The sequence below is a fragment of the Sorghum bicolor genome, chromosome 10, assembly GCF_000003195.3.
Source record: "Sorghum bicolor cultivar BTx623 chromosome 10, Sorghum_bicolor_NCBIv3, whole genome shotgun sequence".
Lineage (NCBI taxonomy): Eukaryota > Viridiplantae > Streptophyta > Magnoliopsida > Poales > Poaceae > Sorghum > Sorghum bicolor.
This window is the reverse complement of record NC_012879.2, coordinates 28,944,936-28,971,112: the sequence shown is the minus strand read 5'-3', so window position 1 is coordinate 28,971,112 and position 26,177 is coordinate 28,944,936. Positions and strand designations below refer to the sequence as shown.

Below are 26,177 nucleotides of genomic sequence, written 5' to 3'. Positions count from 1 at the left end.
AAGAGGCTCAAGTGGAAGGTCGGTTCGATCTGTTTGGAGATAGTGCTATTCTTGATGCAAAATAGGTGCACGGTTTGCATGGAACATACCATATGCTAAGAAATCCATTTAGACGCATCCCAATAGAACTCCTAGATGACGTGTCATATAGAATCTCGCTTTGGTCTGTTTGGAGACAGAGTTAGTTTTGGTGCAAGATAGGTACACAGTTTTCTCCTAATGCATCATAGGCTAAGAAACCATTTTGGATGCACCCGATGATACTCCTAGGTAAAGGGGCTCAAGTGGAAGCTCAGTTTGCTTTGTTTGGACATAGTGCTAATCTTGATGCAAGATAGGTGCACGAATTGCATCGAACGTACCATATGCTTAGAAATATATTTGGAAGCACCCAATAGAACTCCTAGATGACGTATGTCATATAGAATCTCACTTCAGTCTATTTGGAGATAGTGTTAGTTTCGGTGCAAGATAGATACACGGTTTGTGCCTAATGCACCATAGGCTAAGAAACTATTTTGGACGCACGCGATGGTACTCCTTGGTGAAGAGGCTCATGTGGAATCTTGGTTGTGTCTGTTGGGAGATAGTTCTAATCTTGATGCAAGATAGGTGCACGGTTTGCATGGAACATACCATATGCTCAGAAATCAATATGGACACACCCGATGGAACTGTAGATGCACCTGATGGAACTACTAGATGAAGTGTATCATATGGAATCTCGCTTCGGTCCAGTTGTAGATAGTATTAGTTTCGGTGCAAGATAGTTGCATGGTTTGTGCCCAGTGCACCATAGGCTCAGATATTGTTGTGGAAGTTGCTGATGGTACTCCTAGGTGAAGGGGCTCAAGTGAAAGCTCGGTTCGGTCTGTTTGGAGATAGTGCTAATCTTGATGAAAGATAGGTGTACGGTCTGCATGGAACATACCATTTTCTCATAAATCAATTTGGACGCACCCGATAGAACTCCTAGATCATGTGTGTCATATGGAATCTCGCTTCAATCTGTTTAGAGACAGTGTTAGTTTAGGTGCAAGATTGGTGCATGGTTTGCGCATAATGCACCATAGGCTCAGAAACCATTATGGAAGCACCCGATGATAATCCGAGGTGAAGAGGCTCAAGTGGAAGGTCGGTTCGATCTGTTTGGAGATAGTGCTATTCTTGATGCAAAATAGGTGCACGGTTTGCATGGAACATACCATATGCTAAGAAATCCATTTAGACGCATCCCAATAGAACTTCTAGATTACGTGTCATATAGAATCTCGCTTTGGTCTGTTTGGAGACAGAGTTAGTTTTGGTGCAAGATAGGTACACAGTTTTCTCCTAATGCATCATAGGCTAAGAAACCATTTTGGATGCACCCGATGATACTCCTAGGTAAAGGGGCTCAAGTGGAAGCTCAGTTTGCTTTGTTTGGACATAGTGCTAATCTTGATGCAAGATAGGTGCACGAATTGCATCGAACATACCATATGCTTAGAAATATATTTGGAAGCACCCAATAGAACTCCTAGATGACGTATGTCATATAGAATCTCACTTCAGTCTCTTTGGAGATAGTGTTAGTTTCGGTGCAAGATAGGTACACGGTTTGTGCCTAATGCACCATAGGCTAAGAAACTATTTTGGACGCACGCGATGGTACTCCTTGGTGAAGAGGCTCATTTGGAATCTTGGTTCTGTCTGTTTGGAGATAGTTCTAATCTTGATGCAAGATAGGTGCACGGTTTGCATGGAACATACCATATGCTCAGAAATCAATATGGACACACCCGATGGAACTGTAGATGCACCTGATGGAACTACTAGATGAAGTGTATCATATGGAATCTCGCTTCGGTCCAGTTGGAGATAGTATTAGTTTCGGTGCAAGATAGTTGCATGGTTTGTGCCCAGTGCACCATAGGCTCAGATATTGTTGTGGAAGTTGCTGATGGTACTCCTAGGTGAAGAGGCTCAAGTGAAAGCTCGGTTCGGTCTGTTTGGAGATAGTGCTAATCTTGATGAAAGATAGGTGTACGGTCTGCATGGAACATACCATATTCTCATAAATCAATTTGGACGCACCCGATAGAACTCCTAGATCATGTGTGTCATATGGAATCTCGCTTCAATCTGTTTAGAGACAGTGTTAGTTTAGGTGCAAGATTGGTGCATGGTTTGCGCATAATGCACCATAGGCTCAGAAACCATTATGGAAGCACCCGATGATAATCCTAGGTGAAGAGGCTCAAGTGGAAGGTCGGTTCGATCTGTTTGGAGATAGTGCTATTCTTGATGCAAAATAGGTGCACGGTTTGCATGGAACATACCATATGCTAAGAAATCCATTTAGACGCATCCCAATAGAACTCCTAGATTACGTGTCATATAGAATCTCGCTTTGGTCTGTTTGGAGACAGAGTTAGTTTTGGTGCAAGATAGGTACACAGTTTTCTCCTAATGCATCATAGGCTAAGAAACCTTTTTGGATGCACCCGATGATACTCCTAGGTAAAGGGGCTCAAGTGGAAGCTCAGTTTGCTTTGTTTGGACATAGTGCTAATCTTGATGCAAGATAGGTGCACGAATTGCATCGAACGTACCATATGCTTAGAAATATATTTGGAAGCACCCAATAGAACTCCTAGATGACGTATGTCATATAGAATCTCACTTCAGTCTATTTGGAGATAGTGTTAGTTTCGGTGCAAGATAGGCACACGGTTTGTGCCTAATGCACCATAGGCTAAGAAACTATTTTGGACGCACGCGATGGTACTCCTTGGTGAAGAGGCTCATGTGGAATCTTGGTTCTGTCTGTTTGGAGATAGTTCTAATCTTGATGCAAGATAGGTGCACGGTTTGCATGGAACATACCATATGCTCAGAAATCAATTTGGACACACCCGATGGAACTACTAGATGAAGTGTATCATATGGAATCTCGCTTCGGTCCAGTTGGAGATAGTATTAGTTTTGGTGCAAGATAGTTGCATGGTTTGTGCCCAATGCACCATAGGCTCAGATATTGTTGTGGAAGTTGCTGATGGTACTCCTAGGTGAAGAGGCTCAAGTGAAATCTCGGTTCGGTCTGTTTGGAGATAGTGCTAATCTTGATGAAAGATAGGTGTACGGTCTGCATGGAACATACCATATTCTCATAAATCAATTTGGACGCACCCGATAGAACTCCTAGATCATGTGTGTCATATGGAATCTCGCTTCAATCTGTTTAGAGACAGTGTTAGTTTAGGTGCAAGATTGGTGCATGGTTTGCGCATAATGCACCATAGGCTCAGAAACCATTATGGAAGCACCCGATGATAATCCTAGGTGAAGAGGCTCAAGTGGAAGGTCGGTTCGATCTGTATGGAGATAGTGCTATTCTTGATGCAAAATAGGTGCACGGTTTGCATGGAACATACCATATGCTAAGAAATCCATTTAGACGCATCCCAATAGAACTCCTAGATTACGTGTCATATAGAATCTCGCTTTGGTCTGTTTGGAGACAGAGTTAGTTTTGGTGCAAGATTGGTACACAGTTTTCTCCTAATGCATCATAGGCTAAGAAACCATTTTGGATGCACCCGATGATACTCCTAGGTAAAGGGGCTCAAGTGGAAGCTCAGTTTGCTTTGTTTGGACATAGTGCTAATGTTGATGCAAGATAGGTGCACGAATTGCATCGAACGTACCATATGCTTAGAAATATATTTGGAAGCACCCAATAGAACTCCTAGATGACGTGTGTCACATAGAATCTCACTTCAGTCTATTTGGAGATAGTGTTAGTTTCGGTGCAAGATAGGTATACGGTTTGTGCCTAATGCACCATAGGCTAAGAAACTATTTTGGACGCACGCGATGGTACTCCTTGGTGAAGAGGCTCATGTGGAATCTTGGTTCTGTCTGTTTGGAGATAGTTCTAATCTTGATGCAAGATAGGTGCACGGTTTGCATGGAACATACCATATGCTCAAAAATCAATTTGGACACACCCGATGGAACTACTAGATGAAGTGTGTCATATGGAATCTCGCTTCGGTCCAGTTGGAGATAGTATTAGTTTCGGTGCAAGATAGTTGCATGGTTTGTGCCCAATGCACCATAGGCTCAGATATTGTTGTGGAAGTTGCTGATGGTACTCCTAGGTGAAGAGGCTCAAGTGAAAGCTCGGTTCGGTCTGTTTGGAGATAGTGCTAATCTTGATGAAAGATAGGTGTACGGTCTGCATGGAACATACCATATTCTCATAAATCAATTTGGACGCACCCGATAGAACTCCTAGATCATGTGTGTCATATGGAATCTCGCTTCAATCTGTTTAGAGACAGTGTTAGTTTAGGTGCAAGATTGGTGCATGGTTTGCGCATAATGCACCATAGGCTCAGAAACCATTATGGAAGCACACGATGATAATCCTAGGTGAAGAGGCTCAAGTGGAAGGTCGGTTCGATCTCTTTGGAGATAGTGCTATTCTTGATGCAAAATAGGTGCACGGTTTGCATGGAACATACCATATGCTAAGAAATCCATTTAGACGCATCCCAATAGAACTCCTAGATTACGTGTCATATAGAATCTCGCTTTGGTCTGTTTGGAGACAGAGTTAGTTTTGGTGCAAGATAGGTACACAGTTTTCTCCTAATGCATCATAGGCTCAGAAACCATTTTGGATGCACCCGATGATACTCCTAGGTAAAGGGGCTCAAGTGGAAGCTCAGTTTGCTTTGTTTCGACATAGTGCTAATCTTGATGCAAGATAGGTGCACGAATTGCATCGAACGTACCATATGCTTAGAAATATATTTGGAAGCACCCAATAGAACTCCTAGATGACATATGTCATATAGAATCTCACTTCAGTCTATTTGGAGATAGTGTTAGTTTCGGTGCAAGATAGGTACACGGTTTGTGCCTAATGCACCATAGGCTAAGAAACTATTTTTGACGCACGCGATGGTACTCCTTGGTGAAGAGGCTCATGTGGAATCTTGGTTCTGTCTGTTTGGAGATAGTTCTAATCTTGATGCAAGATAGGTGCACGGTTTGCATGGAACATACCATATGCTCAGAAATCAATTTGGACACACCCGATGGAACTGTAGATGCACCTGATGGAACTACTAGATGAAGTGTATCATATGGAATCTCGCTTCGGTCCAGTTGGAGATAGTATTAGTTTCGGTGCAAGATAGTTGCATGGTTTGTGCCCAATGCACCATAGGCTCAGATATTGTTGTGGAAGTTGCTGATGGTACTCCTAGGTGAAGAGGCTCAAGTGAAAGCTCGGTTCGGTCTGTTTGGAGATAGTGCTAATCTTGATGAAAGATAGGTGTACGGTCTGCATGGAACATACCATATTCTCATAAATCAATTTGGACGCACCCGATAGAACTCCTAGATCATGAGTGTCATATGGAATCTCGCTTCAATCTGTTTAGAGACAGTGTTAGTTTAGGTGCAAGATTGGTGCATGGTTTGCGCATAATGCACCATAGGCTCAGAAACCATTATGGAAGCACCCGATGATAATCCTAGGTGAAGAGGCTCAAGTGGAAGGTCGGTTCGATCTGTTTGGAGATAGTGCTATTCTTGATGCAAAATAGGTGCACGGTTTGCATGGAACATACCATATGCTAAGAAATCCATTTAGACGCATCCCAATAGAACTCCTAGATTACGTGTCATATAGAATCTCGCTTTGGTCTGTTTGGAGACAGAGTTAGTTTTGGTGCAAGATTGGTACACAGTTTTCTCCTAATGCATCATAGGCTAAGAAACCATTTTGGATGCACCCGATGATACTCCTAGGTAAAGGGGCTCAAGTGGAAGCTCAGTTTGCTTTGTTTGGACATAGTGCTAATCTTGATGCAAGATAGATGCACGAATTGCATCGAACGTACCATATGCTTAGAAATATATTTGGAAGCACCCAATAGAACTCCTAGATGACGTATGTCATATAGAATCTCACTTCAGTCTCTTTGGAGATAGTGTTAGTTTCGGTGCAAGATAGGTACACGGTTTGTGCCTAATGCACCATAGGCTAAGAAACTATTTTGGACGCACGCGATGGTACTCCTTGGTGAAGAGGCTCATTTGGAATCTTGGTTCTGTCTGTTTGGAGATAGTTCTAATCTTGATGCAAGATAGGTGCACGGTTTGCATGGAACATACCATATGCTCAGAAATCAATATGGACACACCCGATGGAACTGTAGATGCACCTGATGGAACTACTAGATGAAGTGTATCATATGGAATCTCGCTTCGGTCCAGTTGGAGATAGTATTAGTTTCGGTGCAAGATAGTTGCATGGTTTGTGCCCAGTGCACCATAGGCTCAGATATTGTTGTGGAAGTTGCTGATGGTACTCCTAGGTGAAGAGGCTCAGGTGAAAGCTCGGTTCGGTCTGTTTGGAGATAGTGCTAATCTTGATGAAAGATAGGTGTACGGTCTGCATGGAACCTACCATATTCTCATAAATCAATTTGGACGCACCCGATAGAACTCCTAGATCATGTGTGTCATATGGAATCTCGCTTCAATCTGTTTAGAGACAGTGTTAGTTTAGGTGCAAGATTGGTGCATGGTTTGCGCATAATGCACCATAGGCTCAGAAACCATTATGGAAGCACCCGATGATAATCCTAGGTGAAGAGGCTAAAGTGGAAGGTCGGTTCGATCTGTTTGGAGATAGTGCTATTCTTGATGCAAAATAGGTGCACGGTTTGCATGGAACATACCATATGCTAAGAAATCCATTTAGACGCATCCCAATAGAACTCCTAGATTACGTGTCATATAGAATCTCGCTTTGGTCTGTTTGGAGACAGAGTTAGTTCTGGTGCAAGATAGGTACACAGTTTTCTCCTAATGCATCATAGGCTAAGAAACCTTTTTGGATGCACCCGATGATACTCCTAGGTAAAGGGGCTCAAGTGGAAGCTCAGTTTGCTTTGTTTGGACATAGTGCTAATCTTGATGCAAGATAGGTGCACGAATTGCATCGAACGTACCATATGCTTAGAAATATATTTGGAAGCACCCAATAGAACTCCTAGATGACGTATGTCATATAGAATCTCACTTCAGTCTATTTGGAGATAGTGTTAGTTTCGGTGCAAGATAGGTACACGGTTTGTGCCTAATGCACCATAGGCTAAGAAACTATTTTGGACGCACGCGATGGTACTCCTTGGTGAAGAGGCTCATGTGGAATCTTGGTTCTGTCTGTTTGGAGATAGTTCTAATCTTGATGCAAGATAGGTGCACGGTTTGCATGGAACATACCATATGCTCAGAAATCAATTTGGACACACCCGATGGAACTGTAGATGCACCTGATGGAACTACTAGATGAAGTGTATCATATGGAATCTCGCTTCGGTCCAGTTGGAGATAGTATTAGTTTCGGTGCAAGATAGTTGCATGGTTTGTGCCCAATGCACCATAGGCTCAGATATTGTTGTGGAAGTTGCTGATGGTACTCCTAGGTGAAGAGGCTCAAGTGAAAGCTCGGTTCGGTCTGTTTGGAGATAGTGCTAATCTTGATGAAAGATAGGTGTACGGTCTGCATGGAACATACCATATTCTCATAAATCAATTTGGACGCACCCGATAGAACTCCTAGATCATGAGTGTCATATGGAATCTCGCTTCAATCTGTTTAGAGACAGTGTTAGTTTAGGTGCAAGATTGGTGCATGGTTTGCGCATAATGCACCATAGGCTCAGAAACCATTATGGAAGCACACGATGATAATCCTAGGTGAAGAGGCTCAAGTGGAAGGTCGGTTCGATTTGTTTGGAGATAGTGCTATTCTTGATGCAAAATAGGTGCACGTTTTGCATGGAACATACCATATGCTAAGAAATCCATTTAGACGCATCCCAATAGAACTCCTAGATTACGTGTCATATAGAATCTCGCTTTGGTCTGTTTGGAGACAGAGTTAGTTTTGGTGCAAGATAGGTACACAGTTTTCTCCTAATGCATCATAGGCTAAGAAACCATTTTGGATGCACCCGATGATACTCCTAGGTAAAGGGGCTCAAGTGGAAGCTCAGTTTGCTTTGTTTGGACATAGTGCTAATGTTGATGCAAGATAGGTGCACGAATTGCATCGAACGTACCATATGCTTAGAAATATATTTGGAAGCACCCAATAGAACTCCTAGATGACGTATGTCATATAGAATCTCACTTCAGTCTATTTGGAGATAGTGTTAGTTTCGGTGCAAGATAGGTACACGGTTTGTGCCTAATGCACCATAGGCTAAGAAACTATTTTGGACGCACGCGATGGTACTCCTTGGTGAAGAGGCTCATGTGGAATCTTGGTTCTGTCTGTTTGGAGATGGTTCTAATCTTGATGCAAGATAGGTGCACGGTTTGCATGGAACATACCATATGCTCAGAAATCAATTTGGACACACCCGATGGAACTGTAGATGCACCTGATGGAACTACTAGATGAAGTGTATCATATGGAATCTCGCTTCGGTCCAGTTGGAGATAGTATTAGTTTCGGTGCAAGATAGTTGCATGGTTTGTGCCCAATGCACCATAGGCTCAGATATTGTTGTGGAAGTTGCTGATGGTACTCCTAGGTGAAGAGGCTCAAGTGAAAGCTCGGTTCGGTCTGTTTGGAGATAGTGCTAATCTTGATGAAAGATAGGTGTACGGTCTGCATGGAACATACCATATTCTCATAAATCAATTTGGACGCACCCGATAGAACTCCTAGATCATGTGTGTCATATGGAATCTCGCTTCAATCTGTTTAGAGACAGTGTTAGTTTAGGTGCAAGATTGGTGCATGGTTTGCGCATAATGCACCATAGGCTCAGAAACCATTATGGAAGCACACGATGATAATCCTAGGTGAAGAGGCTCAAGTGGAAGGTCGGTTCGATTTGTTTGGAGATTGTGCTATTCTTGATGCAAAATAGGTGCACGATTTGCATGGAACATACCATATGCTAAGAAATCCATTTAGACGCATCCCAATAGAACTCCTAGATTACGTGTCATATAGAATCTCGCTTTGGTCTGTTTGGAGACAGAGTTAGTTTTGGTGCAAGATAGGTACACAGTTTTCTCCTAATGCATCATAGGCTAAGAAACCTTTTTGGATGCACCCGATGATACTCCTAGGTAAAGGGGCTCAAGTGGAAGCTCAGTTTGCTTTGTTTGGACATAGTGCTAATCTTGATGCAAGATAGGTGCACGAATTGCATCGAACGTACCATATGCTTAGAAATATATTTGGAAGCACCCAATAGAACTCCTAGATGACATATGTCATATAGAATCTCACTTCAGTCTATTTGGAGATAGTGTTAGTTTCGGTGCAAGATAGGTACACGGTTTGTGCCTAATGCACCATAGGCTAAGAAACTATTTTGGACGCACGCGATGGTACTCCTTGGTGAAGAGGCTCATGTGGAATCTTGGTTCTGTCTGTTTGGAGATAGTTCTAATCTTGATGCAAGATAGGTGCACGGTTTGCATGGAACATACCATATGCTCAGAAATCAATTTGGACACACCCGATGGAACTGTAGATGCACCTGATGGAACTACTAGATGAAGTGTGTCATATGGAATCTCGCTTCGGTCCAGTTGGAGATAGTATTAGTTTCGGTGCAAGATAGTTGCATGGTTTGTGCCCAATGCACCATAGGCTCAGATATTGTTGTGGAAGTTGCTGATGGTACTCCTAGGTGAAGAGGCTCGAGTGAAAGCTCGGTTCGGTCTGTTTGGAGATAGTGCTAATCTTGATGAAAGATAGGTGTACGGTCTGCATGGAACATACCATATTCTCATAAATCAATTTGGACGCACCCGATAGAACTCCTAGATCATGTGTGTCATATGGAATCTCGCTTCAATCTGTTTAGAGACAGTGTTAGTTTAGGTGCAAGATTGGTGCATGGTTTGCGCATAATGCACCATAGGCTCAGAAACCATTATGGAAGCACCCGATGATAATCCTAGGTGAAGAGGCTAAAGTGGAAGGTCGGTTCGATCTGTTTGGAGATAGTGCTATTCTTGATGCAAAATAGGTGCACGGTTTGCATGGAACATACCATATGCTAAGAAATCCATTTAGACGCATCCCAATAGAACTCCTAGATTACGTGTCATATAGAATCTCGCTTTGGTCTGTTTGGAGACAGAGTTAGTTTTGGTGCAAGATAGGTACACAGTTTTCTCCTAATGCATCATAGGCTAAGAAACCTTTTTGGATGCACCCGATGATACTCCTAGGTAAAGGGGCTCAAGTGGAAGCTCAGTTTGCTTTGTTTGGACATAGTGCTAATGTTGATGCAAGATAGGTGCACGAATTGCATCGAACGTACCATATGCTTAGAAATATATTTGGAAGCACCCAATAGAACTCCTAGATGACGTATGTCATATAGAATCTCACTTCAGTCTATTTGGAGATAGTGTTAGTTTCGGTGCAAGATAGGTACACGGTTTGTGCCTAATGCACCATAGGCTAAGAAACTATTTTGGACGCACGCGATGGTACTCCTTGGTGAAGAGGCTCATGTGGAATCTTGGTTCTGTCTGTTTGGAGATGGTTCTAATCTTGATGCAAGATAGGTGCACGGTTTGCATGGAAGATACCATATGCTCAGAAATCAATTTGGACACACCCGATGGAACTGTAGATGCACCTGATGGAACTACTAGATGAAGTGTATCATATGGAATCTCGCTTCGGTCCAGTTGGAGATAGTATTAGTTTCGGTGCAAGATAGTTGCATGGTTTGTGCCCAATGCACCATAGGCTCAGATATTGTTGTGGAAGTTGCTGATGGTACTCCTAGGTGAAGAGGCTCAAGTGAAAGCTCGGTTCGGTCTGTTTGGAGATAGTGCTAATCTTGATGAAAGATAGGTGTACGGTCTGCATTGAACATACCATATTCTCATAAATCAATTTGGACGCACCCGATAGAACTCCTAGATCATGTGTGTCATATGGAATCTCGCTTCAATCTGTTTAGAGACAGTGTTAGTTTAGGTGCAAGATTGGTGCATGGTTTGCGCATAATGCACCAGAGGCTCAGAAACCATTATGGAAGCACCCGATGATAATCCTAGGTGAAGAGGCTCAAGTGGAAGGTCGGTTCGATCTGTTTGGAGATAGTGCTATTCTTGATGCAAAATAGGTGCACGGTTTGCATGGAACATACCATATGCTAAGAAATCCATTTAGACGCATCCCAATAGAACTCCTAGATTACGTGTCATATAGAATCTCGCTTTGGTCTGTTTGGAGACAGAGTTAGTTTTGGTGCAAGATAGGTACACAGTTTTCTCCTAATGCATCATAGGCTAAGAAACCATTTTGGATGCACCCGATGATACTCCTAGGTAAAGGGGCTCAAGTGGAAGCTCAGTTTGCTTTGTTTGGACATAGTGCTAATGTTGATGCAAGATAGGTGCACGAATTGCATCGAACGTACCATATGCTTAGAAATATATTTGGAAGCACCCAATAGAACTCCTAGATGACGTATGTCATATAGAATCTCACTTCAGTCTATTTGGAGATAGTGTTAGTTTCGGTGCAAGATAGATACACGGTTTGTGCCTAATGCACCATAGGCTAAGAAACTATTTTGGACGCACGCGATGGTACTCCTTGGTGAAGAGGCTCATGTGGAATCTTGGTTGTGTCTGTTGGGAGATAGTTCTAATCTTGATGCAAGATAGGTGCACGGTTTGCATGGAACATACCATATGCTCAGAAATCAATATGGACACACCCGATGGAACTGTAGATGCACCTGATGGAACTACTAGATGAAGTGTATCATATGGAATCTCGCTTCGGTCCAGTTGGAGAGAGTATTAGTTTCGGTGCAAGATAGTTGCATGGTTTGTGCCCAGTGCACCATAGGCTCAGATATTGTTGTGGAAGTTGCTGATGGTACTCCTAGGTGAAGGGGCTCAAGTGAAAGCTCGGTTCGGTCTGTTTGGAGATAGTGCTAATCTTGATGAAAGATAGGTGTACGGTCTGCATGGAACATACCATATTCTCATAAATCAATTTGGACGCACCCGATAGAACTCCTAGATCATGTGTGTCATATGGAATCTCGCTTCAATCTGTTTAGAGACAGTGTTAGTTTTGGTGCAAGATTGGTGCATGGTTTGCGCATAATGCACCATAGGCTCAGAAACCATTATGGAAGCACCCGATGATAATCCGAGGTGAAGAGGCTCAAGTGGAAGGTCGGTTCGATCTGTTTGGAGATAGTGCTATTCTTGATGCAAAATAGGTGCACGGTTTGCATGGAACATACCATATGCTAAGAAATCCATTTAGACGCATCCCAATAGAACTCCTAGATTACGTGTCATATAGAATCTCGCTTTGGTCTGTTTGGAGACAGAGTTAGTTTTGGTGCAAGATAGGTACACAGTTTTCTCCTAATGCATCATAGGCTAAGAAACCATTTTGGATGCACCCGATGATACTCCTAGGTAAAGGGGCTCAAGTGGAAGCTCAGTTTGCTTTGTTTGGACATAGTGCTAATCTTGATGCAAGATAGGTGCACGAATTGCATCGAACGTACCATATGCTTAGAAATATATTTGGAAGCACCCAATAGAACTCCTAGATGACGTATGTCATATAGAATCTCACTTCAGTCTCTTTGGAGATAGTGTTAGTTTCGGTGCAAGATAGGTACACGGTTTGTGCCTAATGCACCATAGGCTAAGAAACTATTTTGGACGCACGCGATGGTACTCCTTGGTGAAGAGGCTCATTTGGAATCTTGGTTCTGTCAGTTTGGAGATAGTTCTGATCTTGATGCAAGATAGGAGCACGGTTTGCATGGAACATACCATATGCTCAGAAATCAATATGGACACACCCGATGGAACTGTAGATGCACCTGATGGAACTACTAGATGAAATGTATCATATGGAATCTCGCTTCGGTCCAGTTGGAGATAGTATTAGTTTCGGTGCAAGATAGTTGCATGGTTTGTGCCCAGTGCACCATAGGCTCAGATATTGTTGTGGAAGTTGCTGATGGTACTCCTAGGTGAAGAGGCTCAAGTGAAAGCTCGGTTCGGTCTGTTTGGAGATAGTGCTAATCTTGATGAAAGATAGGTGTACGGTCTGCATGGAACATACCATATTCTCATAAATCAATTTGGACGCACCCGATAGAACTCCTAGATCATGTGTGTCATATGGAATCTCGCTTCAATCTGTTTAGAGACAGTGTTAGTTTAGGTGCAAGATTGGTGCATGGTTTGCGCATAATGCACCATAGGCTCAGAAACCATTATGGAAGCACCCGATGATAATCCTAGGTGAAGAGGCTGAAGTGGAAGGTCGGTTCGATCTGTTTGGAGATAGTGCTATTCTTGATGCAAAATAGGTGCACGGTTTGCATGGAACATACCATATGCTAAGAAATCCATTTAGACGCATCCCAATAGAACTCCTAGATTACGTGTCATATAGAATCTCGCTTTGGTCTGTTTGGAGACAGAGTTAGTTTTGGTGCAAGATAGGTACACAGTTTTCTCCTAATGCATCATAGGCTAAGAAACCATTTTGGATGCACCCGATGATACTCCTAGGTAAAGGGGCTCAAGTGGAAGCTCGGTTTGCATTGTTTGGACATAGTGCTAATCTTGATGCAAGATAGGTGCACGAATTGCATCGAACGTACCATATGCTTAGAAATATATTTGGAAGCACCCAATAGAACTCCTAGATGACGTATGTCATATAGAATCTCACTTCAGTCTATTTGGAGATAGTGTTAGTTTCGGTGCAAGATAGGTACACGGTTTGTGCCTAATGCACCATAGGCTAAGAAACTATTTTGGACGCACGCGATGGTACTCCTTGGTGAAGAGGCTCATGTGGAATCTTGGTTCTGTCTGTTTGGAGATGGTTCTAATCTTGATGCAAGATAGGTGCACGGTTTGCATGGAACATACCATATGCTCAGAAATCAATTTGGACACACCCGATGGAACTGTAGATGCACCTGATGGAACTACTAGATGAAGTGTATCATATGGAATCTCGCTTCGGTCCAGTTGGAGATAGTATTAGTTTCGGTGCAAGATAGTTGCATGGTTTGTGCCCAATGCACCATAGGCTCAGATATTGTTGTGGAAGTTGCTGATGGTACTCCTAGGTGAAGAGGCTCAAGTGAAAGCTCGGTTCGGTCTGTTTGGAGATAGTGCTAATCTTGATGAAAGATAGGTGTACGGTCTGCATTGAACATACCATATTCTCATAAATCAATTTGGACGCACCCGATAGAACTCCTAGATCATGTGTGTCATATGGAATCTCGCTTCAATCTATTTAGAGACAGTGTTAGTTTAGGTGCAAGATTGGTGCATGGTTTGCGCATAATGCACCATAGGCTCAGAAACCATTATGGAAGCACCCGATGATAATCCGAGGTGAAGAGGCTCAAGTGGAAGGTCGGTTCGATCTGTTTGGAGATAGTGCTATTCTTGATGCAAAATAGGTGCACGGTTTGCATGGAACATACCATATGCTAAGAAATCCATTTAGACGCATCCCAATAGAACTCCTAGATTACGTGTCATATAGAATCTCGCTTTGGTCTGTTTGGAGACAGAGTTAGTTTTGGTGCAAGATAGGTACACAGTTTTCTCCTAATGCATCATAGGCTAAGAAACCATTTTGGATGCACCCGATGATACTCCTAGGTAAAGGGGCTCAAGTGGAAGCTCAGTTTGCTTTGTTTGGACATAGTGCTAATCTTCATGCAAGATAGGTGCACGAATTGCATCGAACATACCATATGCTTAGAAATATATTTGGAAGCACCCAATAGAACTCCTAGATGACGTATGTCATATAGAATCTCACTTCAGTCTCTTTGGAGATAGTGTTAGTTTCGGTGCAAGATAGGTACACGGTTTGTGCCTAATGCACCATAGGCTAAGAAACTATTTTGGACGCACGCGATGGTACTCCTTGGTGAAGAGGCTCATTTGGAATCTTGGTTCTGTCAGTTTGGAGATAGTTCTAATCTTGATGCAAGATAGGTGCACGGTTTGCATGGAACATACCATATGCTCAGAAATCAATATGGACACACCCGATGGAACTGTAGATGCACCTGATGGAACTACTAGATGAAATGTATCATATGGAATCTCGCTTCGGTCCAGTTGTAGATAGTATTAGTTTCGGTGCAAGATAGTTGCATGGTTTGTGCCCAGTGCACCATAGGCTCAGATATTGTTGTGGAAGTTGCTGATGGTACTCCTAGGTGAAGAGGCTCAAGTGAAAGCTCGGTTCGGTCCGTTTGGAGATAGTGCTAATCTTGATGAAAGATAGGTGTACGGTCTGCATGGAACATACCATATTCTCATAAATCAATTTGGACGCACCCGATAGAACTCCTAGATCATGTGTGTCATATGGAATCTCGCTTCAATCTGTTTAGAGACAGTGTTAGTTTAGGTGCAAGATTGGTGCATGGTTTGCGCATAATGCACCATAGGCTCAGAAACCATTATGGAAGCACCCGATGATAATCCTAGGTGAAGAGGCTCAAGTGGAAGGTCGGTTCGATCTGTTTGGAGATAGTGCTATTCTTGATGCAAAATAGGTGCACGGTTTGCATGGAACATACCATATGCTAAGAAATCCATTTAGACGCATCCCAATAGAACTCCTAGATTACGTGTCATATAGAATCTCGCTTTGGTCTGTTTGGAGACAGAGTTAGTTTTGGTGCAAGATAGGTACACAGTTTTCTCCTAATGCATCATAGGCTAAGAAACCATTTTGGATGCACCCGATGATACTCCTAGGTAAAGGGGCTCAAGTGGAAGCTCAGTTTGCTTTGTTTGGACATAGTGCTAATGTTGATGCAAGATAGGTGCACGAATTGCATCGAACGTACCATATGCTTAGAAATATATTTGGAAGCACCCAATAGAACTCCTAGATGACGTGTGTCATATAGAATCTCACTTCAGTCTATTTGGAGATAGTGTTAGTTTCGGTGCAAGATAGGTACACGGTTTGTGCCTAATGCACCATAGGCTAAGAAACTATTTTGGACGCACGCGATGGTACTCCTTGGTGAAGAGGCTCATGTGGAATCTTGGTTCTGTCTGTTTGGAGATAGTTCTAATCTTGATGCAAGATAGGTGCACGGTTTGCATGGAACATACCATATGCTCAAAAATCAATTTGGACACACCCGATGGAACTACTAGATGAAGTGTATCATATGGAATCTCGCTTCGGTCCAGTTGGAAATAGTATTAGTTTCGGTGCAAGACAGTTGCATGGTTTGTGCCCAGTGCACCATAGGCTCAGAAATCGTTGTGGAAGTTGCCGATGGTTCTCCTAGGTGAAGAGGCTCAATTGAAAGTTCGGTTCGGTCTGTTTGGAGATAGTGCTAATCTTGATGAAAGATAGATGTACGGTTTGCGTCGAACATATCATATTCTCATAAATCAATTTGGACGCACCCGATAGAACTCCTAGATCATGTGTGTCATATGGAATCTCGCTTCAATCTGTTTAGAGACAGTGTTAGTTTAGGTGCAAGATTGGTGCATGGTTTGCGCATAATGCACCATAGGCTCAGAAACCATTATGGAAGCACCCGATGATAATCCTAGGTGAAGAGGCTCAAGTGGAAGGTCGGTTCGATCTGTTTGGAGATAGTGCTATTCTTGATGCAAAATAGGTGCACGGTTTGCATGGAACATACCATATGCTAAGAAATCCATTTAGACGCATCCCAATAGAACTCCTAGATTACGTGTCATATAGAATCTCGCTTTGGTCTGTTTGGAGACAGAGTTAGTTTTGGTGCAAGATTGGTACACAGTTTTCTCCTAATGCATCATAGGCTAAGAAACCATTTTGGATGCACCCGATGATACTCCTAGGTAAAGGGGCTCAAGTGGAAGCTCAGTTTGCTTTGTTTGGACATAGTGCTAATCTTGATGCAAGATAGGTGCACGAATTGCATCGAACGTACCATATGCTTAGAAATATATTTGGAAGCACCCAATAGAACTCCTAGATGACGTGTGTCATATAGAATCTCACTTCAGTCTATTTGGAGATAGTGTTAGTTTCGGTGCAAGATAGGTACACGGTTTGTGCCTAATGCACCATAGGCTAAGAAACTATTTTGGACGCACGCGATGGTACTCCTTGGTGAAGAGGCTCATTTGGAATCTTGGTTCTGTCTGTTTGGAGATAGTTCTAATCTTGATGCAAGATAGGTGCACAGTTTGCATGGAACATACCATATGCTCAGAAATCAATTTGGACACACCCGATGGAACTGTAGATGCACCTGATGGAACTACTAGATGAAGTGTATCATATGGAATCTCGCTTCGGTCCAGTTGGAGATAGTATTAGTTTCGGTGCAAGATAGTTGCATGGTTTGTGCCCAGTGCACCATAGGCTCAGAAATCGTTGTGGAAGTTGCCGATGGTTCTCCTAGGTGAAGAGGCTCAAGTGAAAGCTCGGTTCGGTCTATTTGGAGATAGTGCTAATCTTGATGAAAGATAGGTGTACGGTTTGCGTGGAACATACCATATTCTCATAAATCAATTTGGACGCACCTGATAGAACTCCTAGATCATGTGTGTCATATGGAATCTCGCTTCAATCTGTTTAGAGACAGTGTTAGTTTAGGTGCAAGATTGGTGCATGGTTTGCGCATAATGCACCATAGGCTCAGAAACCATTATGGAAGCACCCGATGATAATCCTAGGTGAAGAGGCTCAAGTGGAAGGTCGGTTCGATCTGTTTGGAGATAGTGCTATTCTTGATGCAAAATAGGTGCACGGTTTGCATGGAACATACCATATGCTAAGAAATCCATTTAGACGCATCCCAATAGAAATCCTAGATAACGTGTGATATAGAATCTCGCTTTGGTCTGTTTGGAGACAGAGTTAGTTTTGGTGCAAGATAGGTACACAGTTTGCGCCTAATGCATCATAGGCTAAGAAACCATTTTGGATGCACCCGATGATACTCCTAGGTAAAGGGGCTCAAGTGGAAGCTCAGTTTGCTTTGTTTGGACATAGTGCTAATCTTGATGCAAGATAGGTGCACGAATTGCATCGAACGTACCATATGGTTAGAAATATATTTGGAAGCACCCAATAGAACTCCTAGATGACGTATGTCATATAGAATCTCACTTCAGTCTCTTTGGAGATAGTGTTAGTTTTGGTGCAAGATAGGTACACGGTTTGTGCCTAATGCACCATAGGCTAAGAAACTATTTTGGACGCACGTGATGGTACTCCTTGGTGAAGAGGCTCATGTGGAATCTTGGTTCTGTCTGTTTGGAGATAGTTCTAATCTTGATGCAACATAGGTGCATGGTTTGCATGGAACATACCATATGCTCAGAAATCAATTTGGAGCAAGGTAGTTTCATGGTTTGTGCCCAGTGCACCATAGGCTCAGAAATCGTTGTGGAAGTTCCCGATGGTACTCCTAGGTGAAGAGGCTCAAGTGAAAGCTCGGTTCGGTCTGTTTGGAGATAGTGCTAATCTTGATGAAAGATAGGTGTATGGTTTGCATGGAACGTACCATATTCTCAGAAATCAATTTGGACGCACCCGATAGAACTCCTAGATCATGTGTGTCATATGTGTTGACACCGTTTTTGGACACGTATCTTTTGATACGTATCTGGAGTTAATGGGATGTGGATCGGCAGATGGAGCAGTGGTGACCAGTCTGCAGGGAAGTTGCCGATGAAGGTAGTTGCCGATGGGGAGACAACCGAATATGACCAAGTCCAGAAGTGATGGTATATTCGTGCTGATGACCAGTGCCAGTATTTGCCGATGGCCGTAACAGATAGTCTGCCGATGACTTTGGAGGAAAGCGTGGAAGTTGCCGATTGATTCGTGGTGGTGTCCCGATCAGTTACGAGGGTAGTTTAATGTTTTCCTTAGTTATTAGAATTCGTTTTGTATGCGGTTTCCGTTTAATTTGGAATTTGAGTCCTAGTCGTGTCTAGTTGTAGCTCTTTGGACAGGGTATAAATGTAGACCCTAGAGCAATGTAATGAGACATCTATCAATCAATCAAACACGAGTTTTTACTCATATTCCAGCATCTACTTTTCGACGACTTCGTCATATTTTTCCTTTTTACTACGAGTTCTTAGGAATTCGTCGAGTCAAGCTCGGCGTGTTCTCAAGTTCCGTGTGAGCACCTCTTGGCCGTGACATCCGGGCGCATCGCTGTTGTCGGGACCAAAGTGTTCAGGTTACCACCTTTGTCGGTTGTAAGGTCAAATCGGTTGGCACGCCTTAACGTTTGAATGGGGTATTAGCCCTTTGTGTTTGCAGATCAGCTTTTGCACCAACAATATGGAATCTCGCTTCAATCTGTTTGGAGACAGTGTTAGTTTAGGTGCAGGATTGGTGCATGGTTTACGCATAATGCACCATAGGCTCAGAAACCATTATGGAAGCACCCGATGATAATCCTAGGTGAAGAGGCTCAAGTGGAAGGTCGGTTCGATCTGTTTGGAGATAGTGCTAATCTTGATGCAAGATAGATGCACGATTTGCATGTAACTAACCATATTCTCAGAAATCAATTTGGACGCACCCGATAGAACTCCTAGATCATGTGTTTCATATGGAATCTCGCTTCAATCTGTTTGGAGACAGTGTTAGTTTAGGTGCAAGAATGGTGCATGGTTTGCGCATAATGCACCATAGGCTCAGAAACCATTATGCAAGCACCCGATGATAATCCTAGGTGAAGAGGCTCAAGTGGAAGGTCGGTTCGATCTGTTTGGAGATAATGCTAATCTTGATGCAAGATAGGTATACGGTTTGCATGGAACATACCATATTCTCAGAAATCAATTTGGACGCACCCGATAGAACTCCTAGATCATGTGTGTCATATGGAATCTTGCTTCAATCTGTTTGGAGACAGTGTTAGTTTAGGTGCAAGATTGGTGCATGGTTTGTGCACCATAGGCTCGGATACCATTATGGAATCTTGGTTCTATCTGTTTGGAGATAGTTCGAATCTTGATGCAAGATAGGTGCACGGTTTGCATGGAACATACCATATGCTGAGAAATCAATTTGGACACACCCAATGGAACTGTAGATGCATCCGATGGAACTACTAGATGAAGTGTATCATATGGAATCTCGCTTTAGTCTAGTTGGAGATAGTATTAGTTTCGGTGCAAGATAGGTGCATGGTTTGTTCCCAGTGCACCATAGGCTCAGAAACCGTTGTGGAAGTTCCAGATGGTACTCCTAGGTGAAGAGGCTCTAGTGAAAGCTCGGTTCGGTCTGTTTGGAGATAGTGCTAATCTTGATGAAAGATTGGTGTACGGTTTGCATGGAACGTACCATATTCTTAGAAATCAATCTGTACGCAACCGATAGAACTCCTAGATAATGTGTGTCATATGGAATGACGCTTCAATCTGTTTGGAGACAGTGTTAGTTTAGGTGCAAGATTGGTGCATGGTTTGCGCATAATGCACCATAGGCTCAGAAACCATTATGGAAGCACCCGATGATAATCCTAGGTGAAGAGGCTCAAGTGGAAGGTCAGTTCGATCTGTTTGGAGATAGTGCTAATCTTGATGCAAGATAGGTGCATGGTTTGCATGGAACGTACCATATTCTCAGAAATCAATTTGGACGCACCCGATAGAACTCCTAGATCATGTGTTTCATATGGAATCTCGCTTCAATCTGTTTGGAGACAGTGTTAGTTTAGGTGCAAGATTGGTGCATGGTTTGCGCATAATGCACCATAGGCTCAGAAACCTTTATGCAAGCACCCGATGATAATAATAGGTGAAGAGGCTCAAGTGGAAGGTCGGTTCGATCTATTTGGAGATAGTGCTAATCTTGATGCAAGATAGGTGCACGGTTTGCATGGAACATACCATATGCTAAGAAATCCATTTGGACGCACGCCAATAGAACTCCTAGATGACATGTGTCATATAGAATCTCGCTTTGGTCTGTTTGGAGACAGAGTTAGTTTTGGTGCAAGATAGGTACACAGTCTGCGCCTAATGCATCATAGGCTAAGAAACCATTTTGGATGCACCCGATGATACTCCAGGGTAAAGGGGCTCAAGCGGAAGCTCAGTTTGCTTTGTTTGGAGATAGTGCTAATCTTGATGCAAGATAGGTGCACGAATTGCATCGAACGTACCATATGCTTAGAAATATATTTGGAAGCACCCAATAGAACTCATAGATGATGTGTGTCATATAGAATCTCACATCGATTTCTTTGGAGATAGTGTTAGTTTCAGTGAAAGATAGGTACACGATTTGTGCCAAATGCACCATAGGCTAAGAAACTATTTTGGACGCACGCGATGGTACTCCTTCGTGAAGAGGCTCATGTGGAACCTTGGTTCTGTCTGTTTGAAGATAGTTCCAATCTTGATGCAAGATGGGTGCACGGTTTGCATGGAACATACCATATGCTCAGAAATCAATTTGGACACACCTGATGGAACTGTAGATGCACCCGATGGAACTACTAGATGAAGTTTATCATATGGAATCTCGCTTCCGTCCAGTTGGAGATAGTATTAGTTTCGGTGCAAGATAGTTGCATGGTTTGTGCCCAGTGCACCATAGGCTCAGAAATCGTTGTGGAAGTCCCCAATGGTACTCTAAGGTGAAGAGGCTCAAGTGAAAGGCCGGTTCGGTCTGTTTGGAGATAGTGCTAATCTTGATGAAAGATAGGTGTACGGTTTGTATAGAACGTACTATATTCTCATAAATCAATTTGGACGCACCCGATAGAACTCCTAGATCATGTGTGTCATTTGGAATCTCGCTTCAATCTGTTTGGAGACAGTGTTAGTTTAGGTGCAAGAATGGTGCATGGTTTGCGCATAATGCACCATTGGCTTAGAAACCAATATGGAAGCACCCGATGATAATCCTAGGTGAAGAGGCTCAAGTGGAAGGTCGGTCCGATCTGTTTGGACATAGTGCTAATGTTGATGCAAGATAGGTGCATGGTTAGCATGGAACATACCATATGCTAAGAAATCTATTTGGACGCACCCCAATAGAACTCCTAGATGACATGTGTCACATAGAATCTTGCTTTGGTCTGTTTGGAGACAGAGTTAGTTTTGGTGCAAGATAGGTACACAATTTGCCCCTAATGCATCATAGGCTAAGAAACCATTTTGGATGCACCCGATGATACTCCTAGGTAAAGGGGCTCTAGTGGAAGCTCAGTTTGCTTTGTTTGGACATAGTGCTAATCTTGATTCAAGATAGGTGCACGAATTGCATCGAACGTACCATATGCTTAGAAATATATTTGGAAGCACCCAATAGAACTCCTAGATGACGTATGTCATATAGAATCTCACTTCAGTCTCTTTGGAGATAGTGTTAGTTTCGGTGCAAGATAGGTACACGGTTTGTGCCTAATGCACCATAGGCTAAGAAACTATTTTGGACGCACGCGATAGTACTCCTTGGTGAAGAGGCTCATGTGGAATCTTGGTTCTGTCTGTTTGGAGATAGTTCTAATCTTGATGCAAGATAGGTGCACGGTTTGCATGGGACATACCATATGTTCAGAAATCAATTTGGGCACACCCAATGGAACTGTAGATGCACCCGATAAACTACTAGATGAAGTGTATCATATGGAATCTCGCTTCAGTCTAGTTGGAGATAGTATTAGTTTCGGTGCAAGATAGGTGCATGGTTTGTGCCTAGTGCACCATAGGCTCAGAAACCGTTGTGGAAGTTCCCGATGGTACTCCTAGGTGAAGAGGCTCAAGTGAAAGCTCGGTTCGGTCTATTTGGAGATAGTGCTAATCTTGATGCAAGATAGGTGTATGGTTTGCATAGAACAAATCATATTCTCGGAAATCAATTTTGACGCACCCGATAGAACTCCTAGATCATGTGTGTCATATGGAATCTTGCTTCAATCTGTTTGGAGACAGTTTAGGTGCAAGATTGGTGCATGGTTTGCGCATAATGCACCATAGGTTCGGAAACCATTATGGAAGCACCCGATAATACTCCTAGGTGAAGAGGCTCAAGTGGAAGGTCGCTTCGATCTGTTTGGAGATAGTGCTAATCTTGATGAAAGATAGGTGCACGGTTTTCATGGAACATACCATATGCTAAGAAATCTTTTTGGATGCATCGCAATAGAACTCCTAGATGACATGTGTCATCTGGAATCTCACTTTGGTCTATTTAGAGACAGAGTTAGTTTTGGTGCAAGATAGGTACACAGTTTGCGCCTAATGCATCATAGGCTAAGAAACCATTTTGGATGCACCCGATGATACTCCTGGGTAAAGGGGCTCAAGTGGAAGCTCAGTTTGCTTTGTTTGGAGATAGTGCTAATCTAGATACAAGATAGGTGCACGAATTGCATCGAACATACCATATGCTTAGAAATATATTTGTAAGCACCCAATAGAACTCCTAGATGATGTGTGTCATATAGAATCTCACTTCGGTCTCTTTGGAGATAGTGTTAGTTTCGGTGCAAGATAGGTACACGGTTTGTGCCTAATGCACCATACGCTAAGAAACTATTTGGGATGCACGCGATGGTACTCCTTGGTGAAGAGGCTCTTGTGGAACCTTGGTTCTGTCTGTTTGGAGATAGTTCTAATCTTGATGCAAGATAGGTGCACGGTTTGCATGGAACATACCATATGCTCAGAAATCAATTTGGACACACCCGATGGAACTGTAGATGCATCCGATGGAACTTCTAGATGAAGTGTATCATATGGAATCTCGCTTCAGTCCAGTTGGAGATAGTTTTAGTTTCGGTGCAAGATAGTTGCATGGTTTGTGCTCAGTGCACCATAGGCTCAGAAATCGTTGTCGAAGTTCCCGATGGTACTCCTAGGTGACGAGGCTCAAGTGAAAGCTCGGTTCGGTCTGTTTGGAGATAGTGCTAATCTTGATGAAAGATAGGTGTACGGTTTGCATGGAACGTACTGTAATCTCAGAAATCAATTTGGACGCACCCGATAGAACTCCTAGATCATGTGTGTCATATGGAATCTTGCTTCAATCTGTTTGGAGACAGTTTAGGTGCAAAATTAGTGCATGGTTTGCGCATAATGCACCATAGGCTTAGAAATCGTTGTGGAAGCACCTGATAATACTCCTAGGTGAAGAGGCTCATGTGAAAGCTTGGTTTGGTATGTATGGAGATAGTGCTAATCTTGATGAAAGATAGGTGTACGGTTTGCATGGAACGTACTATGTTCTCAGAAATCAATTTGGACGCACCCGATAGAACTCCTAGATCATGTGTGTCATATGGAATCTCGCTTCAATTTGTTTGGAGACAGTGTTAGTTTAGGTGCAAGATTGGTGCATGGTTTGTGCATAATGCACCATAGGCTCAGAAACCATTATGGAAGCACCCGATGATAATCCTAGGTGAAGAGGCTCAAGTGGAAGGTCGGTTCGATCTATTTGGAGATAGTGCTAATCTTGATGCAAAATAGGTGCACGGTTTGCATGGAACATGCCATATGCTAAGAAATCTATTTGGACGCACCCCAATAGAACTCCTAGAAGACATGTTGTCGGCGTCTAGACTCGCGGTCTAGGCACTAACAAGTATAAGTCTGTGTGACTGACCAAGCTTGGATGGTGATGCAAGTGAGACACAGAGGGTTTATACTGGTTCGGGTCAAGAATGCCCTACGTCCAGTGAGATTCGGGGCTCTGTATGACTTTGCACCCAAAGGTGATCGTAGTAGGGGATACAAGGAGGTTGCGAGAGAGGGCTAAGTCCCAGGTCTCGGCTTGGTGCGGACAGAGTGCGGGTAGCTGCTCTGTGAAAGAGTGTTGTGAGCGTCTCTGAGCCTTCTGGCCCTGGCTCCCCTTTTATAGTCTAAAGGGGAGACAAAGATTTACATGAGTTAATTTCCCTGGACGGAACAGTGAAACCACAGTCCCGACCCTGTTGGAGCTGGCCCATCTCGTCCTTGGGGGATGGTCGGCAGTATGGCTGTTCCTATAGAGTGTTACCGAGCCCTGTAGGAGTTGCGGGGGTCGGGTCGCCGGCACTGCTGCATATGCTGTCGGCAGTGGGAAGTGACCTCCAATAGTGGTGCTGATTAACCTCTCCCATTCCCTTTCTACTGTGCGGCAGTGTGCTACAGTGAGAGGGGTAAAGATGTATAGTGACGGAGGTAAGGCCACAGTGACCGGGGTGGTTGGAACAGTCGGCACCCTGCCCTGCCGCGGTGCTCAGGGTGGTTGAAACAGTCGTCGCCTTGCCCTGCCACGTTATGGGAGCTATCGCGTCCGTCATGTCGTCAGTACGGGTGCCGTGCGGTGGAAGTCTTGCTGCCCAAGCGGAGTGGGGTCCGGCGCCCGAGCCTGGACGGGGTCGGGCGAGTCGGAACGTGCGTCCGAGGCCCTGAGGGGTCGGGCGAGTCGGATCCTGCGTCCGATGCCCTGAGGGGTCGGGCGAGTCGGATCCTGCGTCCGATGCCCTGAGGGGTCGGGCGAGTCGGAACCTGCGTCCGAGGCCCTGAGGGGTCGGGCGAGTCGGAACCTGCGTCCGAGGCCCTGAGGGGTCGGGCGAGTCGAAACCTGCGTCCGATGCCCTGATGATTGTGGTTAGTATGTTTCTTTGCGTTTTTTATTGCTCTGGTTTGGGTATCCCTTATTATGGTACCCAACAGTAGCCCCCGAGCCTCTGAAGGGGTGAAGTCACCTCTTTAGAGGTTCTCTCCCCAGGGACTGTAGTTGACTAGGAGCTTTTACCTTTCTCCGGGGGGTGCGCGTGAGCGCACCCGCCGGGTGTAGCCCCCGAGCCTTTTGGAGGAATGATGTTATTCCTTCAAAGGCTTTCACCCTTTGACAGCTATAGTCTGGAGTGTTTTCAGGGATAGGTTGCGTGTTCTTTACACGTAGTGCCCGTTCCCATGTTGCGAGGGAGCCTCCGAGCCCTTTCCCCGCAAGGGTCGATCAGGTTCTTCCTCGTCTTGTAATTTCGTCCCTCATTCTTCCTTTCGCTCGGAGGAGGGGTGGGTTGTGCCGTACTACCCTCGGTGGGTGAGTGACGACGCTTCCCGGGAGCTGCAGGCGGGTAGATCCGAGTGGA

General features: G+C 43.7%; 1 protein-coding gene across 1 annotated transcript in view; it reads right to left on the bottom strand.

The window, feature by feature from the left end:
- The window catches only part of LOC110431128 (pollen-specific leucine-rich repeat extensin-like protein 1), a 137,963-nt gene extending 112,584 nt beyond the window's left edge, over positions 1 to 25,379 (bottom strand). Inside the window, exon 1 of the mRNA XM_021449834.1 lies at positions 25,298 to 25,379. Coding sequence (XP_021305509.1) covers positions 25,298 to 25,379 — 82 coding nt within the window. The remainder of the gene's footprint in view (positions 1 to 25,297) is intronic.